Genomic DNA, 20228 nt, shown 5'->3' with positions numbered 1-20228 from the left:
GGCTATATTTGTTATAGCAGCCTGAATGAATTAAGACATATGGTATATAAGAAATAATTTGCAAGTCAGAATATGAATGTTTTGGTTACATGATACAGGAAATTAGGTATTGAAATTCTAGTCATGATGATAATAAGTGATGTCCATTATGTACTATATAATAAGCAATGTCTCCATTATTTTACAAAAGTATTTTAGTCTTAAATACTAATTGAAAAACAGAAACATTTTTTCATGTTCAGATATTAAGATACTTGCACACTAAGCATATATGTTATAATAAGTGGTAAAACTAAGATTCTATTGGTCAAAGAAAATCCCCTAAGTGAATGCTCCCTTCAAAGTTATCTTTACAGTGTCACTGAGTGTACAGTCTTGATGCCATCATCCCTTGGCACACTTTGAAAATACTTTGAGCTTAACATGAATGTTTCTGGCATAGTTTTTGATTATCCCACCAGGGTAATTCATTTTATGGAATGGAACCAGAGGCCATTAGAATCAAGTCACTTTGGTGAAAGAAGTGTATTCAATTAGAAAATGATAACTTTAGTGTAAACATTGTACAAGAAGTGTTTGGAAGTATTTATTTGTGTAACTCAAACTAACTCTATATAGACAATAAATATTCCAGGAGAGCTCTACAGAAGGCAAGAGTGAAATAAAAACCAATAATTTTGAAAGAAATATATCATCTGATGTGCGTGTTCAAAATGAAGTTTCTCTTTGAAATTCTAGGTTGTTTTTATTGTCGCTGTTGTTGATCTTTCACAGTGCTGGGGATTCAACCAAGGGTCTGTGCACACTAAGCAAGTGCTCTACCTACCAGCAATTCTTTGAGGTTGTAAATTGTCCTGCACAGACTAACAGCAGGCAGTGTTTACAGAACTGTCAAGGAAAGACCTTAACAATAGTCACTGAGAGGCATTCTAAAGAGGTGATGCTTAACAGGACTTAAATAGTAAAAAAAAAAGACTTGAAGAATGGTCCTAAACAGGAAAAGAGCTATAGGAGTCTAGCCTGAGAGACAACATTGAATTGTCATGTTTATAATGAGAAGAGATGGACTGAGAACAGATGGACTGATTTATTAAGGAAAATAAGAAACCCAGCTAGTTAAGTAGCGCTTTCCAGGATTCAGGGCAGAAAGCCATTTTACTGCTCTGTTTATAAATTAATATTTTTTTCTATGTACTTATGAATTCCTTTGGGTAGGCTTCAAAATTTTCCTGTGTGCATATGGCAAATTGCCCTCTTGTTTTTGCTATTTATTAGCTATATTTTAGTCTCTAGTAACACATATATTTCCAGAACAATTTTCCTTTTTAAAAAATCCAAATAGTAGTTATGTTAGTTCAATAGGTTGATTATATACATCTCAGTAGTACAGAAAGCTGCTCCATAATTTGTCTAATAGGGAATATATAACAGCTACATTAGTTTTCAATCTGTCTTTAATTTTCTTTTTCTTTATAAAATTATAGATGTGCATTTGTGTGTAAAATAGTTCTAGAATTTACCAGTGTAATTAACTTTTCAAGACAGCAAATCCTGAACTATAGTGCAGAGTTCAAGTCCTTAAAAAGTTTCCTTAAGAATTACAATAATTTAATATTTTTTCTTTCTTTCTTTCCTTTTTTTTTTTTTTGGTACTAGGGATTGAACCTGGAATACTTTAGCACTAAGCCACATTTCCAGTTCTTTTTATTTATTTATTTTTATTTTTATTTTGAGACAGGGTCTCACAAAGTTGCCTCTGACCTTGTTGCTAAAGTTGACTTTGAAATTGTGATCTTCCTGTCTCAACCTCCCAAGTTGCTGGAGTTACAGGCGGGCACTACTGCACCCAGCAAGAGTAAAAATAATTTGACATATTCTTCCTCAATACACTTGGGCTCTTACACATCAAACTGCATGTGAGAAGTTCTCAGATACACAGAAAACATATTTAAAAAGATATACAAGAAGCAAAATTTTATTTATTTACATATGTATTTTATATGTATATATTTGTATACACACACACACACACATATATGATAATCTTATTTTGTTTTTTATCTAAACATACCTCTGCTCAACAAGCTTACTGAAGAGCTATAATGTAAAATATATTATCCTGGGAATACAAAATATGTAAAACATAGCTTGTGAGCTATAGTGATGAAACTAATTTCTGAGGATGATATAAACACACATGTAAGTATACATGCACATGTATGTGAATGTATGTATAAAATAACTTTTATATCTCATATCAATATTTCTTACATATGTTATAGATATCCAAATTAGTTGAAGCATATCATTTTCATATTTAAAAATCACTATAAAAATGTTTTTCATTTATAAAGCATTACAGGATTCCTGCATTATTAGTTTGGCAGGAATCAGTTGTCCTTAGGTAGGCTTGGATTCTGGTCATTTTGGCAGGGATCACAGTCCTGGACCATGAACCTCTGATTCACTCAGGAATATTCTAGGATGGTTACCAGTTGTTTGTACTTGGCAAATACTTAGACAAATGTCCAGATTCTTCAGAAGAGTTGGAAGGACATAAAAGGGAGTGTCCTAAAGGACTTGATGACATCCTCACCTGGAGCTAGAAAGGTCACCTTTGTGGGCAAGGCAATGAGGCTTGCCTCTCAGAGGAATGCTGCTGGTTTATACCCCTGCTCTATGAAGTCCATTTGGGATACAGAAAAATCATACCTCTTTACCTACATTAAAAGAACTAAACTTTGCCTGTGTCTCTTAGTGTCTTTTATCAGTTTCATCCCTGACACAATAGAGGCAACTGTGCAGTGACTCCTATCATCCACTATTGTAGGACTGAATTTTAATATCTTGTGCTGAATTTGACATTTTGTCAACACCAGTAATAAAGGTAACATCACTATATTTTTGTTAGCTCTTAAATTTATGGATTTAGTTTCTCTTAAGAGGAAATATAAAGCCCACACGTCTACCATATTTTTGCCAGAACTGTAATTGAGATTTCAGTCAAAACAGTTTAAAAATTATCTTATTCAACTTTACAATTAAATACTTGCTAGGATAAATCAAGCAGAGATTCAGCACCTAAGAGCTGCCTGAATTATCTCTATATTCCCAGGTAATTATGTAATCTACTGTTACAACTTCTGATATGCAAACAAAGCATTTCAATGATTAGGTCTCCACAATTTAAGGTAAGGGACTCCTTAAAATAAGAGGATAATTTGGGCAAAGAACATTCAATTGCCTGAAGTAGAAACATAAACTGTGAAAACAAGAGCGTCATAACCCAAATTAGCCATTATTTTCAGTTTTCACATTGCCTCATTGCATCTGGTGGTTGTTTTTTTTTTTTAATATTTGTTTTTGTTTGGTACCAGGGATTGAACCCAGGGGTGTTTAACAGCTGAGTCACATCTCCAATCCTTTTTTGATATATTTATTTAGAGACAGGGTTTTGCTGAATTGCTTAGGGCCTCAGTAAGTTGCTGAGGCTGGGTTTGAACTTGTGATCCTCTTAAGAGGAAATATAAAGCCCACATGGGGATTACAGGTATGTACCAGTAAACCCAGCACCAATAGTTTTGTGATCCTTTGGCAACAACTGACCACATAATAGCATTGCATTCATCACATACACAAAAAATACAACTCTTTTCTAATAGCTAAGTAGTAAGCATATTAAGGGAACACTACAAAATTGGTAGCAATGAGGTAGAAATATTTCCTCCCAATCCAATTTCAAAGCTCACTTCCATTTACCCATAGACTGACAGTATCATTTCTTCCCTTATCCCCAAACTAAAACACATAGGAAGGGAAATTACTTACACTGAACAATGAGCTGCACCAAAGCTTCTCTTGGCTTCACATTGAATCCATTGTACTGGCTGGTCTGACATCTGTACATTCCTGACATTTCCCTAGACACATTCACAATCCTCAGTGTTCCATCATAACTCTCCATTTGCATTGACCCATCAGGCATTGCAACTTCTTTATCTGCTCTAGACCAAAGGATGATGGGTTTAGGTTTTCCAGTGACTTGACATTGCAGTTCTATTGTGTCTCCTTCTCTGGTGACCAAAGGTGATTTTTCCTGTGGAACAGTCAGATTGGGTGGAACTTGAAATGGGAAAAAGAAAATTTTTCAAGGTTAGTATAAACTTGTAAAACATATCCAGGCACAGAAAATAATAAGGAAACAATTTTTGCTTGTTGAAGAAATGTGACAATTCGGGTCACAAACAATAGAGAGAGCGTTGGAATAATAATCACTTAAAATGATTCTAAATTATTTGTTTAACATTCCCCAAAAGAAGGCTTAAAACATTACCACAATAAATAAGGTAGTAAGTTGGAAAATGGTCAGTATAAGAAAATAAATCCACTCAATGACTTTCACTAAGAGTCATTAGCTGGGTATTTTATATCTATTTTTCATAGAAGAGTGATCCTGCTTACTCAGGGTAGGATTCACCTGCCTAGATTTGGGAATCAACATAAGTGCAAATCCTAGAAAAATGAAAAAGAGGAATCTGGGATATAAAAACAGAAGTTTTGACTCTGGTTTAAAAACTGTTGCTAAGATTAACAATATGTTTTTTTGTTTTATTGGTTTTTTTTGGCTGTGGAAAAGGAATGGAACTGAATAGATCATATTCTTACTCTTTAATAATCCATCATATGTACCACTTTAGAATTTTCATTTTTTAACATTTGAATTCCATATGATGTTACTTTAAAATATTACAAAATCATTTGAATATGAATAATTTGCCATTTTATTGCCAGTATTTCTATGAAACTAATTTTAAATAAGTTTTCAAAATATATCTGAAAGAATAAAAAAAATCAGAATTTTTTAAAAGTTAATTTCTAACATTGCTGAACATATTTAGGGAAAATTAAATTTATTTTATTGGAAATTGCTGTGTTGTAGTATATGCATGTTAAGACTTAGTGAAAAATATGAAATAATATGAGGGAAGTACTACATAATGATTTTTCTATTATCACTTATTTCATTAGAAGATTTTTAAATTTTTTATATATCTGTAAATACATTCATGCAGGTTTATATACATTATCTATCAAAAATCATGAGCAAAATAGAATGCTAGAAATAAGAATAACCTGAAACGTGAATAATTTTGTCCTTCTAATTTATGTTATATGCTTCTTTTTAGAAGTTATATAGCATATGCATTAAAAGAAAAGCATTTCATTCTCCTATCTAGTATTACTTTGCTGCAGATTACAGATAGACACAAAACAAAACAAACAAAAAAATAGGCTTACAGTTATTTTCTAACTTATACCAAAAACTACATACAAGTCTAAAGGGATACCAAAGTTATCTTACTATTGAAATATTTTCATTTAAATCTTTCATTTATTTCAAGTTAAGAAAAACTAGTTAAAGGATGCATAGCACCTTAGAATTTAGAAAGTTGGAAACAGTAACTACTATCTCCGTAAAGGAGATATATACATTGTACAAACTGACATTAAAAAATGTTTATAAATGGTTACATTTTAAAAACTTAAATTATTTCTTAAAACTTCTAATTTTATAGATATAAATAATTAGTAATTTAGTTAAATAATTCGTTCTTTTTAAAGTGAACCCAAAGCAATTTGCAAATCGAAGCAGCATTTTGTAGTAATATGTTTGGGATGGAACCACAGTATTTATTCATCCTTCATGATTGTTACACAGGATTGGCATTTATTATGCCCTTATTATATTCTAGGCACAGATAGATATTTTACATGTTTGTCTAATTCCCTTAATAGTCTTAAAGGCAAAATACTTTATAACTTAATAAATGAAAATATTGAGAATAAGAGATCATTAATAGTTTGATTTAAACAGAACATAAATCCAGTTCAATTCAGAGCAGATAACCAAGTAGAGATGACTCCTGCAGTAGGCTCCAAGAAATGATGGTGTCTGGAATTAACAACTTAAAAGTTAGCATTGGAAAAAATCCTTGTCCATTTCTTGGTGATTTTCTTAGGGGCAACAAAAGAGGATCAATACAGAAATGTGAGGGAATATTTGACACATATTCGGAAAACTATCTATTTTATATACAAACCTACATAAATACCCAAATGTTGATAAATTTCTAGAAATTAAAAGAAAAGGATATTATAAATTAAAAGATTTTTTAACAGTTTTAACTCTTGAAATTTTTAATCTACATCAGTTCCAAAAGCAAGTCACATGACCATTGGCCAAGAATAACTACTCTCAGTATTGATTTATCCAGTTTTGGAACTATGAATTTGCACTCTGGGCATGAGCCTCAAGTTTACTGATGTTCTGATTATTGGAAAAAATTATTAAAATGGTCATGAAAGAAATGATGGCATTTGGAAATAATTATTTCCTGACTTAATAAGATGAATATTTAAACATAATAAAAATAACAAAAATCTATTCTCAACTAGTTTAAAATTTTAAAAGATTTTCATATAAATAGTTCAAAAATTCCCTTTGCAATTTTTTTGTTATTCATTTATTTAGATAATTTTTTCCCTAATTAAAGTCACAGAAATTTATGCCTCAGTTTAAATCTTCATAACTAATATGCAGAATTTTGTACAAATTAACAAATTAGCACAGGTTTTTCTGAATAGCAAACCTAACTAAAATATGCTTTAATATTTCTTCTATATGACTTTAAATCTTCAAATCAAACTTAAACCTTTCTCCACAACTCTCTTTTGAACAACTCTCTTGCTCAAAAGAACTTAAAATTTACCAAAGGTTTTAATAGGCTTTTTTCCCCCCTATACACAATAAATTTTCTACTTGCTAAAATTCTACACTAAACTCTCTATTATTATCCTAAGTTTCCCATTGGGAGATCTTACAAATGTTCATGGTCTCATGGATTTTTATCTGAGTTTTGTGTTGATAATACATATTTTAAGTATTTTAAGTTTCACCTCAAGCCTCTTCCAGCCTATGATTGCAATCTATTTTTTATATTCCTTAAGTCAAATCTTCAAAATAAATCACCATTTATTTCTTAACTTGGTTAATAGTTAATTGTCAACACATCACATTTGCTGATTAAAAAGCACAGTTTTCTTTGTTTCAACATATCCTCTTGTCCACCACTTCCAAACAGAATCAAACTATTTCTTTATTTTAAAAAATGTATATTGTCATACCTGCCTATTTTTCATGTACATGAGCAGATTTCTCAGTGGAAATTATTTTTCTTTCTTGTGACAATCCCTTAAGTAGTATCTGTCACCAGTCTCATTCTTCTAGGTCTCCTGCTACCCTCTCATAAACTTTATCATCATAAATGCAATTTTGTCCATGTCACTATGAAGACTACAAACCTCTGTGAGAGTGCTCATCATAACACTGCTTTAATAATAATAAAACACCCTGAAAACAGCCTAATGGATTTCTTAAACAATTCATGGAACAGTTGTATAATAGAATATGACAGAGCCTTTTTAAATGATGATGTAATAGACTTCTATTTATTGATAAAGATGCTTATATTAAATGAAAAGAGCATGTTAGTAAATAGTACGAATAGCTATAACTACTAATATTAAGCAAAACATGTTTTCCTGCAGTATGAACAGTGGTATATAATTCTTACATGTTATATAAGCAGGTTTTAGCTGTTTCTCCCATCCTCTTCTACACATACAATGTACACAAACACACACAGTTTGTAAGATAACAGACATGTTAATTTGCTTCACTGTAATAACCACTTCACTATCTATATGTATCCCATAACATCATATTCTAAATCTCAAATATCTATATAGTAGAAAGATTTTAAAGAAAATATACCAGTGAATGTTAGCAGGGAGCTTCATGAAGGAGAGAATATATATCCTTCATCTTTATATTATCAGCATTTAGCATACATCTCTCACATAATAGAAACTTAGTAGAAAAATTTGTACCTAATATATAAATTAGTACAGTAAAGTAGCTGGGCACTGACTCTGGAAAGATAAGGAGATATACATGGGAAAATATCTAGAGGAAAAGAATTCTAGAAGAAACTATACTAAAACACTGAGAGTAGTTTTATTTAAATGCAGTATTATTGATAAATTTTATTTTCTTTATATATTTTCCTTCATTTTTCAATTTCTATAATATGCGCAATGCATATTGGCATATTTCAGGCTCCAAGAAGTACATAGAAACCTTAAATATTAACTTGATCTATTTCCCAAAACTTGTTCAATAAAAACTTCATTGTTTAGTTACACAAATATATCCATCTGGAAATGTTATTCTGAGGATCAAGTGTCAGAGACACTCCTCCTCCTTGGCTCACTCCTAATAACACTCATTGACTTCAAGTTTCACTGCCTAGTTAATCCATTGCTCATGAAAAAGTAGTTCTGGCCCTTGCTGCCTCCCAATCTCCCATGTGTGGAAACCAAGTTATAATGTCCCTACTACTGTGGAAACTGCCCTCCCCTAGGCTGACCTAGTCTTTCACAGTGTTTACCACGTTACAGTAAGAGTTGTAAAATGCTTTAACCTGCATCTGTGGCCCTCCTTTGCATTTTCTCCCATGTATCTCTGTCTGGCAAGACAGCCCCTTGAGGGTACAGAGTCTCTTACTTTAGTGCATAACCCTGGTGCCTGGCTGTACTGCCTGGCACAGATAAGTGTGAAATCACTAAGTGGGGAAAAAGGGAGAGGGAAAGTAAAGGGTAAAAAGGTGTAAATAGAAAGAGCTGTAAATATATTAGATATCAGAAGTAAACACAATAAATAAATATTATACGCCATTTAGAACAAAAGTAACAATGTTACAATATAATAATTCTCCAACTAATAATGCAAGTAAGTGGGAGAGTTATAGAATATACTTAGTAATTAGATTTGTGGTTCAGTTCTTGAGATTTGTGGGGTGTGAGAGAGCAGAGTCAGAAGAGGATTCTTTCAGTGTCTTTTTACATCTTCTTTCACTTTAATATGTGTATAGACAAGCTCTGGAATGCATTTTTTAAAAAAGGAGGAAAAGGCCATTTGAGGACATGTCATTTAATTTTACTAAGAATGGTTTAGGATTTTATTTTTAAAATGTTGTCTCAAAATGAAAACATTACCAAATTAAGCACAAATGTGAAATGTCTTCACCTCATGAGGTCCACACTTCCTTATAATGTACTTGGCTAAAAAAAAGTCCCATCAAATAAAAATATAGGTATTTTTTCTGACATATAGTCTAGATAGCCCTTGCTTTGATTTTTCTTGTCTGAAATGTTACTGTAGGAGGTCCTGCAATCAGAGAAACTTGAAAAACATGATATTAAACCAGTTTCTCCTTCCAAACATAAAAAACAGGCAATTTGAACAAATTGGTTTTCTGTCAACTTTTCCATTGTATCGCAGACTGTAAAATAGAACAAGCAAAGAGAAGGAAAATATTTTCATTTCTTCATTGAGAAGAAAGCTGAGGAGATTAAATCTTTAGTCTTTACTTGGAAAATGACTGTTTCATTTTCCTTACTGAAAACATGTTGGGGGAAGCTTAATTTATTTGAACTATGTGACAAAATACCACACTGCTAAACAAAGACAGGAGAATATGCTTATTCAGATATTGATTTAAAGTATATTGGCGTTTTCCAGGTAAGGTGGAGCACACCAGTAATCTCAGCTACTTAGGAGGATGAGTTAGGAGGATCTCAAGTTCAAGGTAAATCTGGGTAACTTAGTGAGACCTGTCTGAAAATAAAAAAATAAACAGGACAGGGGATATAGTTTAGTGGTAATGTACCTTTGAGTTCGACTCCCAAGAACCAACAAAATAAATAGATAACATAAAATATATTAACATTTCTAGCTTACTTTAATAGTAAATATGAAAGCAAAATTGTAGTTTAAAACAAATTGTAATTTTTAAAAAGCTAAGTAATAAGTAAAATTTTTCCCCATCAAGTCAACCAGAACTCATTCTTTAAGAAATCTAAGTATGGCACTAATCCAATTATACTTGGATTTTGGGGAAAATTGTTAGTAATATATATGTGTGCTAAAGTGGAATGAAAATCTATACTAAAAATAAAATTTCAGGAAAATTATGGGTTTATGCAAATGACCATTAAAGGCCAAAGTTCCAGAATTCACATTTTGGACAGATATAAGCAATTTTTTTAAAAAAGAAGCAAATAATCAATTTGTAGATATAACCACTCCAAATGAACAAAATCTAATGCGTATTTGTGCATGTATGTGTTTTCTTCAAAAACCATAGATAGGTTTAAAAATTTTACTATACCCTGAATTTCCTGTACTGTGAATTTTATTCTTAGTGATCTACTGACCAAGATGTCAAGGTGAAAAACATTCTCATTGAAGATTTTCTAGTTTTGGAGAAAAGATACTGCATCACATGTGGGTGATTTCTTGGGGTCTGTCAGCAGTTCTCAATCTCTTATTTGCTGGCATCTTTCAGGTTAGTTTTAGATGCCTGAGATACATACTTGAGTATAGTCAGAGTTTGAGGTTTTGATAAGTCATAAAGTCATTTTACATGAAACTAAAATACTTAGCAGTTACAATGATTGTCAAAGGAATAGCAGTAATGACATCTCATAATGGACTGTAGGGTAAAATAAAACTATCAGCATGCTTGTTGTAGCTCCACTAATTCCTTTCTTAATCAAGAAAACCTACTCAGTGTAAAGAGCAAAATGTCATTATTGTAACTTATATTTTAACATCTCGGTACATAAATGTTGAAAATATTCTAATCACCACATACCTCACAGCTGATTTGAACATTCCACTCTAAATTGGGATTAATTGCCTTAAAGCCCCTAATTTACAAGATCACATTCAATAGCCATTGAAAAATATTCATATGATAATATAAGGCAAATTCAAGAATTTCCTTCAGATTAAATCTAATACAGATCCAAAAGTTGATAATAATTTTTGAATAAGAAACTTGATCTACTTTTAGTCAGATTAATAATTATGTATCAATGAAAACAGCATAAATAAAATGAGCTGGGAAGATATCCAGGGTGAAAAATGCTAAGGGTCCCTCACTTATTAGCTCATATTTGCCTCCAAAGAGAAAAAGGAAAAAAAAAAAAAGCAATGCTTACCATTTCTGAACTGATTTTTCATAAAAATCATGTCAGTCTATCATTGGCATATTTACATTAGTTCCTCATTTTCCACTATTGAAGGTCTAAATTACAGTGCTTGTTTTCTATCTTACCTGCCAATTCTTAATACAGCTTAGTATTTCTACAGAAAGCTCTCTATTCAGTGGAGGGAGGACGTCCAATCTGTTTAACACAATTGGTTCGTTCTCAACAGCTCACTTTTCTTCCTTCTAAACAGCAATGGGTTTGATCTTACCATAACCATTCAATGATTCTCCTCCATTCTTTAGGCTCAGTTTAAGCTTTCTGAAATATGTAGTCTTTCCTGATTTCTGCATCCATGTCTATGAATTACAGGATGTCCAATGTATCTATTAAAGCCATGTTGAAGTGTAAAATTCCTTCCATATATACTAAAGCATGTCGATGTTAGCACCCAAGTGTTTCTATTTCTACAGTAGCTTCCACACTGTGTGATGAGCTAATTTAACAAATTCTTGAATGATAGATGGAACACCAGAATTACTAAGCAATCAAAGTAAGAAAACTATTGGTGAGTGATTACCTTTTGATTATCCAAAGCTTAATTATTAAGCACAAATTTCAAGATCATTTTTTACTTCTCAATTTTTAATTTAAAAAATTCACACAAAAATATTTCTGTAATGTTAACATTCCTACTACAGTTTTTTTCTGGTAATAGCAGTGACACAAGGAGATAAAGATAATATTCTAAAAGATGGAATCGTTTGGTAGTATTGAGCAATTTGTTTGTTCTATGACTTTCTTCATTTAGCAATTAAAGAAAGACTTGTTTGTTCTATAATAGAATGTCCATGTGGACTCATCTCGTAAAAACTTCATAACTGAGAGTCCTATGGGTAAATTACATATAAACCAAGCACTTATTTATAAAAATGCCTTCATACCAGATGGTATGCCTACTCTTTCTGTCCATGATATAAATTAGCATAAATACATCTCTTATTATATTCTGTAAATAAGAATTGCCTTTTATTTTTGCACCAACACACACTTGTAAGTACCTCACCCATAATAAACCAAAAGATGCTAACAAAATAGGATTGACAATATTTTACAGATCTAGCAACAGAGCAGGAAGAAAGGCCACATTGAAAACAAACATGAGGTTAAAATACCACAGCATTTGCATCTGGATACTCTAAGGGGAAATGTACATTCATACACACACATGCACAATGCTTGTTTTTCATAGAGTTGGGAAACCTTATTAGAATGGTATTGTTAGTTATTTGAAACATATGGGGAGAGGCAGGATCCTGGAGGTAGCAACTCTGAAGGTTTGGTACTGGAGGATGGAGGACATGCAGTGCCATTCAATCAGGAAAACAGGTTTGGCAGGCAACAGTTGTGGCTGTTCCAACTTCCCTCTCCCAGCAGGTGTTGCTATGGCACAAGAATAGTCTCTGAGGGATTCGATAGAACACAAAGTGTAAGATGAAAGAACAAAATAGAAAAACATTCTCTGCATGGCATTCATATTTTCCCTGCTACACAAGCTGAAAGACCAGTCACAAATAAGCACAGGTTCTATTCTTGTTGCCTCACCAACAGATAAGTGAATGGGACTTGGCTTAGTACCATTTGGCTAAGTGTTCAAGTAACGTGATTTGTTATGATCTTCACATAATTTGGTTTTCTAACTTGAGCTTATAATAAAATATTTTCTGGAAACAGCACAATAAATCTCTATTAGTAATATCATCTTCTACTAACCTCTTTGGAAGGAGATTAAAAGTATACTTTTTTTGCTGTTTTCTAATCTCCCTCCCTTGATTTATTGCATATGTTTCTCAGATACTAAAATACATAAATGAACAACAGTCACTGATTAGGTATATCAAGTCTTACATATAGAAAAGATTTCTTAAACAACTAAATAAGCAAAAAGAAGAGAGATCTTTCAGCTTGCTAGTGACTCAAATTGCATTATAATTTTAGCAGAAAGAAATATGAACTAGACTGGGAATTCGGACAGTACAAGGCAGGCAGTTGTTTATTTCTGCAATAATGAAGGGGCATTTACAAGGGTCAAAACACCACATAAGGTCCTATAGTATTTTATTATCAAGCTATAACTAGATCATTTCCTAAAGAAGTAATCAACTTCAAACATTTTTGGGATAAAGGGACCGATTCCTAAACTTATCATTTTTATTCATTTCATGTTTGGTATTCTTTTAATAATAGTGCAGAGTAAATCTGAAACCTGATTTATGTGGGTATAATTAACTAATTTGAACTTATAAGTTGATTATTACACTTCAACTATTATATTATACAAAAAGATAATAGACAAGAGACATATAGCTAAGAAGCTATTTAAGAGTTCCAAATTCCTACAATTTTTAATATTCCATAACATATTTGCATCCATGCCTACTTTTTCTTAAAAATGGTGCCTATGATTTATCCAAATACATTTATATATATATATATATATATATACACACACACATACATTACCTCTTTAATTACTAGCAAGCACTCTTGGAATAATAAATGGTAGGACTCCATATATTAAATGCTACCTAGAATCAATATCAATGTATTTTAACAGACATTTTTGAGCCTTTTCAACAGGCAGATATGCTTAAGACTGGGATCAAGACATATAAGCCATTCACCACTTTCAAGAATTATACTATGCATTATGGAAACTGAGGCTTCTTAGTAGCTGGTAATGGCCCATTGTTATTTCTTAATTAGAAAAACTTTTTAAAGAGTCTGGAAGAACTCTAAGAGTATAAGATTAGAAATTTGACATAGACTGAGGACCTAGTCCACGTATTAGCTGTATAATCTTGGTAAAGGGAAGTCTGAAACTGAGATTCCTCATTTGCAAATTAGTATATTATACAAAATAGTATATTATTCAAACTAAAGATAATAGGCAAGAGAAACATTGCTAAAAAGCTATCTAATGATGGAAGGAAAAACTTAATAAGAATTTAAAGATAAAATGGTACAATGCATAGGAGAGTGTCCAATAAACTGTAAAGCACTTTGAGTTTTGAAATATACTTGCAAAGATCAATGCATAGGTCTGGCTGCCTAAATTCAAACCTCAGCTCTATTACCTGTCAGCTGGGAGACTTGGGTAGGTTATCCAGCCTACATCTCATTTCTTGGTATATGTAAAGTAAGAAAAATAATACCTACTTTCCATTTTTTCTTTCATATGCATAGGATCTTAAACTCAAGGTATAGGTTATAGTAAACACAAAATATATGTTAATTATTATTGTTTTCTTATCAACATCCTTCATTAATAACAATTACTGTACTTGATTATTATGCATAGATTTATACATTGAAGGCATAGATTAGGTTTTGCTCATATCTATTATATCCCCAGTACACACATAAAACATCAAGCAAATGTTTATATAAGTGAAAGATACAAATATAGTTATATAGATAAATGTCATTGCCATTATCAAGTGTCCAGAAGATGCATATACTTTTTTAGATAAGGACACTGTTAAAAGAAAATAAGATTTGGGGAAGGGAAAAGATAAACTTTCATAATCTAAATAGTGAGAGGGACCTCTGAAGTTGTTATCCAAGGATAGCAGGTTGCATTTGTCTGCCACTAGACAAATATATTTTGATACTTCACAAAATGACACATAATACAGATATCCCGGTTCTCATTCTATTTCTATGAAGTAATGAGGTTTGGACATCCCTAAATACATCTATTCCTCTCTTATGAGGATGACAATATGTCAGTGCTGTCCATTTTCACAAAGGTCAGGGTGTTACCATGAAAACCAGGGACCAGAAAGTAAAAGGAGCTGTCTGATCATGGTAATTATGTAACTGCTTTCCTGTGGATGAAGGAATTCTAAATTAAAAGGAAGATAAGCTATAAATTGTATAGCAAATGCATCTTTTGAAAGCAAAGATGCTTTAAAGTGATTGCAATTTACTTTCTAGAGCAACTGTTGCTTACAGTGGTAAACTCTTCCATGCAGAATAGCTAGAAAAATCAATTTACTTCTACAATGAAAAGGCCATTTGTCTCCTTATAGAACCCATGTGACACTGTTAGGCCTCTTATAAATGATCGCTCTGGACAATGCCTGTGGTTTACAAATTCCCTAATTACACCACTGATTGTGCACCACTGAAGCTGTCTTATCCTGTGGAAATAGACACTATCACCATCTTAATAAACATTTAGCCATAAAATGAAGCTGGCTCTTTCATGCTTTATCAAGAGCAAAAAGAAACAACCAGTGAACACAATGTTCCATCATCAAATCAGTGCCACATGTTCTTTAAAGAAAATGAGGTCTAATTAACAGATCCGTTAGTAGATAACTGGTCAATTAAAAAATAGGAGCAAGGTTTTCTTGTAACACATGAAGTCTTTATTAACAAATATTCTACTGATGCATGATTGCACTTTATGATCCATTTTGCTGATCTGAGAAGTATAAAATGCTACAATAAAAATATGGGCATAATTTTAAAACCACATAAAAGCTCACACAATGGTATCAATTGGAATGATACATAACTCATTCTGAACTAATGTATGAATGTGAATAGAGTTTACTGAAATTTTATTAATATGGTTTTACATTGCATTCTATTTTCAAGCAAGGATATTTCTGTTTAAATATCAGCAAAATCTATTTTGTTTACAAGTATTATTTAGGTAGACTTGGTAAAAGTGGACTACTTATGTTTTTTCATAGTGGACAGTAATTTATGCTAAATGCATTTAGACACAGACATTTGAACTGCTTACCATTTTATTATTTCTACTTCACATATTTAAATTACCCTCTATTTTATATTGTACATAAATACTTTTTGAAAGTGCAGTGACACTTTTCTCTTTTTACATTTTTTTTTCTGGTGCTAGGGATTGAACCCAGAGCCCTATGCATGCAAGGCAAGCACTCTACCAACTGTGCTATATCTCCAGCCCCTCTCTTTTTACATATTTTTAATCTAGTAATTACTAGTGACAGAAGTTCTATAAAATTTGGGAAATTCTGAATGTTTTAACCTGTCATGTACTTGAGAGGAGTCTAGTGTTCTAAGTCATTCCCTTCCCCTACAAATCACTGTCATGGACCCTTTTCTACATCTATCCGTCCTGATCCTAAATTCCTGGTAGGCTGATTGTCATCTCACAGGACTCCCAGGTTCCAATTCCTCAGTCAAATAGAGAAGACAGACACACCGTGATTTGGAGTTTCTCACATGGATTCACTCATTAAAATGACCTTCTTATAGGAGCTGAGGTTGTGGCTCTGCAGTAGAAGACTCGCCTAGCACAAGCAGGGAAGGTGGTTCCATCCTCAGCACCACATATAAATAAAATAAAGGTATTTTTGTTCTATTACAACTAGAACAAAATATTTCTTAAAAAATTCCCTTCTTACAGTGCATATCTGGAGCCTGAAACCTCATTACTTGAGCTGAATCCATTAAGAGACCATGAGTTTTGTGTAAAGAACCCAGGATCGACAGCCTGAAGTGACCAATGGTTCATACTGTATGCCTCTACTTAGTAAAAAGTTACTTCTGAATTTTTCTCAATTGTATGTAAAGTGAGTATAGTCACAGTACCTACTTAAAGGACATCTTGAATACCATATAGTAAACATGCCAAACACCTTCATTTTTCTGTGTGTGTGTGTGTGTGTGTGTGAGAGAGAGAGAGAGAATAGGTGTTGTACATTATATGGACTGTAAATACTTTGAAATGCTTTAGTGTGTTTTGATGTTTTGCTTCTTAAATTGGGTGTGGACATATCCATTCACTGTTCATGCTGCATTTATACCTATGCATTTTTTTTTTTTTGTAGTTTGGTATGCTAGTACAAAAGTTAAAAAAGAAAAAAAAAGACTTCACTATAAATAATGTGATCTCCATTAGTGAGCTGTGAGTTTTCATATAGTATTAAGTTAGTTTAGGAATACTGTTTATATTTAAATTATGCTAATCAGACCTAAACCATGCATCCATTGCTTTCGGGCAGCTAGGACAAGACAAATAGCATTGTCTTAATTCCTATAGAGATAGTTTAACTGAGCATAATGTGGAAAATGATCTTCCTTAGTGAAATTATTATTGTTCAATCTTTTTGCATTGGTTAGAAGACATAAGGCCTCTCTCCTATTTTGTGGGTGGGAAATGAGGCTGGCAAACATAAGCTATCATCCTAATACTCTTCCAAGAGGTCTTCTTGGACTAGGACCCTGAGAGTCTTATAAGCTCTACAACAGTGTATGTGGTCACATGATCCCGTTCCTTCCAGACTATTCTAACACCTGTTCATAGGAACTCTCTCAAACAAAGCCTTTGTCAAACAGATGGGACAGATATCAGAATCCCCTGAGACAGTAAAGAGAAATATACATTTAATATAAGATCTTGGTACATGCGGAAGGCTCTCATTGAACCTGAAAGTGAAAACTCAAGTTTGGACATAGCTGTATAAAATGAAAAGAACAAGCTTAGGGGTCCCATTTTCTTCTCTACAAAATTAAAGGTAATAGGTAATCTGGAAGTGCTCTCTGTGTTTAATGCAAATAATTAATACATTTAGAAGTCTTTTAAAAATGTTTTATGAAATAGGAATCTGGGGACTGACTCCAGTAATTTTTATTTATTTAAAAATATTCATAATATATCTGGGCATAGTGATACATGTCTGTAATCCCAGCAACTCAGGAGATTCAGGTAGGAGGATCAAAAATTGCAGGCCAGGCTAAGCAATTTAGCAAGACCCTGTCTCAAAATAAGAAGGCTAGGGCTGAATCTCAGTGGTAAAACTAAGCACAGCAACAAACAAACAAATAACAACAAGAAAACCTAATTATAAACATTAATCCAGGCATGGTGGCCCAAGCACATAATTCCAGCTGTTTGGGAGGTTGAGGCATAAAGATTACAAGTTTAAGACCATTGGAAAATTTGAGGCCAGCCTCAGCAAATTGATGGGATTCTGTCTCAATAAAAAGAGGCAAGTTCTCAGAACGCAGTTCAACAGTAAAGTAGTCCTGAATTCTTTGTGGTATTCCTACCACTACAAAAAGAATGAATAAATCAACCAAAAATAAAATTATTCAAAATATATAAATCTCCCAATATTGGGCAACACACATTCTAATTTAATGTTTTCCAAATTTTCTAAACTCTCTTTCCAAACCTCACTGATATCCATCAATGAAAGATGAATAATTTTAAATATTATGAAAATTAATGAGTCACTTTTGACATTGAAAATGTATATATTTGCAAGCAGATTTTAGGGGAAAAGATATTTTCATTAATATTCTAGTTTCTACTTTGGAATCCAAGAAGTAAATGGCTTTGATTTTAGACATTTCAAACTGTAAAGTAAAACTTAAAGACATCACACACAAATTAAATCACTCTAATAACTATTCTGTCTGATGCCATAAGATCTAGGGTCCTAGAGATTTTTCTAAAACAGAGAAACATGATGATCAAACTGTTTGTGTATGGACCCAGTCAGTACAGCTACTTCTCTTTACTTCTCTTTTCTCCAGTTGCCTAATGGTAAATTAGCAGTGTCATCTGTGAACATAAAAACCTGAAATGCTGTCATAAGTGCCTATGTGATGAAAATAATAGCACTTCCCAAACCTTTATCTTCTCCTACAGTCAAAAGAGCCAGGGTGATTCTGGCATTATATTTTAAAAATAATATAAATTAATTTATATTTCATTAATAACTATAAATTTAAAGGATAAATTAATTCTTTATCAGTTATTTATCATGTTTTTAGTGCTAGAAAATTATTTCTAGTTATTATAATTTTAAATACAAATCAGAGAACTCACCAATGATTTTTCAGTCCTCTATTAGAGAAATCTATATTCAGTCATTTTTAAATTCAAATAGTTGCTTTATTCCTCTTGCTTGTATTAGAAAGGGATAAAAGGAATAGGAAGCATAAATTAGGTGTACATACTAATGTCTCATTGATTACTTTGATAAAATATGGAAGTTTTAAAACATATTGAATTTCACCCAGTAAAGAAAGGGCTCATTAATGAAAGAATAAAAGCTCTCAGGTACCTTTAGACTATTACCTTTAAAGAGAACCTTTGTCGTGATATTTGGGTGTTTTAAAATAATAGTTGCAGACAATTATAAATTCAATGTTATTTCCATAATTATGTGGATTCTTTTATGTGAACAACTTATAAGATGAAAATATAACTAATGTTTATTGAATTATTATAGAAATAGATGATTTAATGTAATAAATAATTGCATGTGCATTTGTATTTTCCCCTAAAATAAAAGTAAAAATGGTAATAAACTTATGGATCCCAAAACAAGTTGCAATCAAGAATGTTTTAAATATTCCCTCTAACTTCTTTAAATGTCATTTAAAAAGAGGATTGATACAATCATTACTTCCTCTGTTTATAAAGCCACCTGTGACCTAAGAAGATTCCATACAATCTGGGGATAGATGTTCTTCATATCAAAATGCCATATGTAAAATCTGATAATCTTCTTTCTTCTTTCCTAGTCTCTCCCTTCCCTTTTCTTTCCCACCGTTTCCATTACAATTTCTCTCTTTTTTCCCCTCCCTCTCTTCTTCAAGACTCATTCTTTCACTTAGGAGTAAAATAATATCTGTTTCTATTATCAAAATATAAGTATTGCTACTAACATATCAGGGACAGATAAAACACTTATGTGCTTTTTAATGCTGATGATGAAGTATTTAAAGCAATGAACACATTATAAATACAGAAAATTTTCCAATGGGATTTCTCCTTTACTATACAAATTGGAGTGCTCTATTTCCTTGACTGCCATGGGTCATGCTCTATTTTCTTCATGGTCATGAATTCTGCTTTTTCCACCATTTCCTTGAACATATTTTGATTTGCTATTTATTGTCTTCTTGGATAAGCCCATCTGTTTTTAATTAATGAAATTACTTGTGAAGTCTTTTTTGTTGTTGTTCTAACCTTTCTCCCGATCATCAGAACTGATTTTTTAATTGGTCACCAGAAACACAAGAATATTTCACCATACCCT

The 20228-nt window shown here is 32.2% G+C and overlaps 1 protein-coding gene across 5 annotated transcripts in view; it reads right to left on the bottom strand.

The window, feature by feature from the left end:
• The window catches only part of Mdga2 (MAM domain containing glycosylphosphatidylinositol anchor 2), a 760082-nt gene that overhangs the window by 178013 nt on the left and 561841 nt on the right, over nucleotides 1-20228 (bottom strand). For 3 of the 5 annotated variants that reach the window (XM_005331744.3, XM_078050175.1, XM_078050173.1), the window contains one exon: nucleotides 3829-4122. The exons of the other annotated variants lie outside the window; for them this stretch is intronic. In XM_005331744.3, the coding sequence (XP_005331801.2) occupies nucleotides 3829-4122 (294 nt within the window). The remainder of the gene's footprint in view (nucleotides 1-3828; nucleotides 4123-20228) is intronic. 5 annotated transcript variants of the gene reach the window in all.

This window comes from Ictidomys tridecemlineatus, chromosome 5 (assembly GCF_052094955.1).
Source record: "Ictidomys tridecemlineatus isolate mIctTri1 chromosome 5, mIctTri1.hap1, whole genome shotgun sequence".
NCBI lineage: Eukaryota > Metazoa > Chordata > Mammalia > Rodentia > Sciuridae > Ictidomys > Ictidomys tridecemlineatus.
Note: the sequence above shows the minus strand (reverse complement) of the source record. Positions and strands in the feature narration are given on the sequence as shown.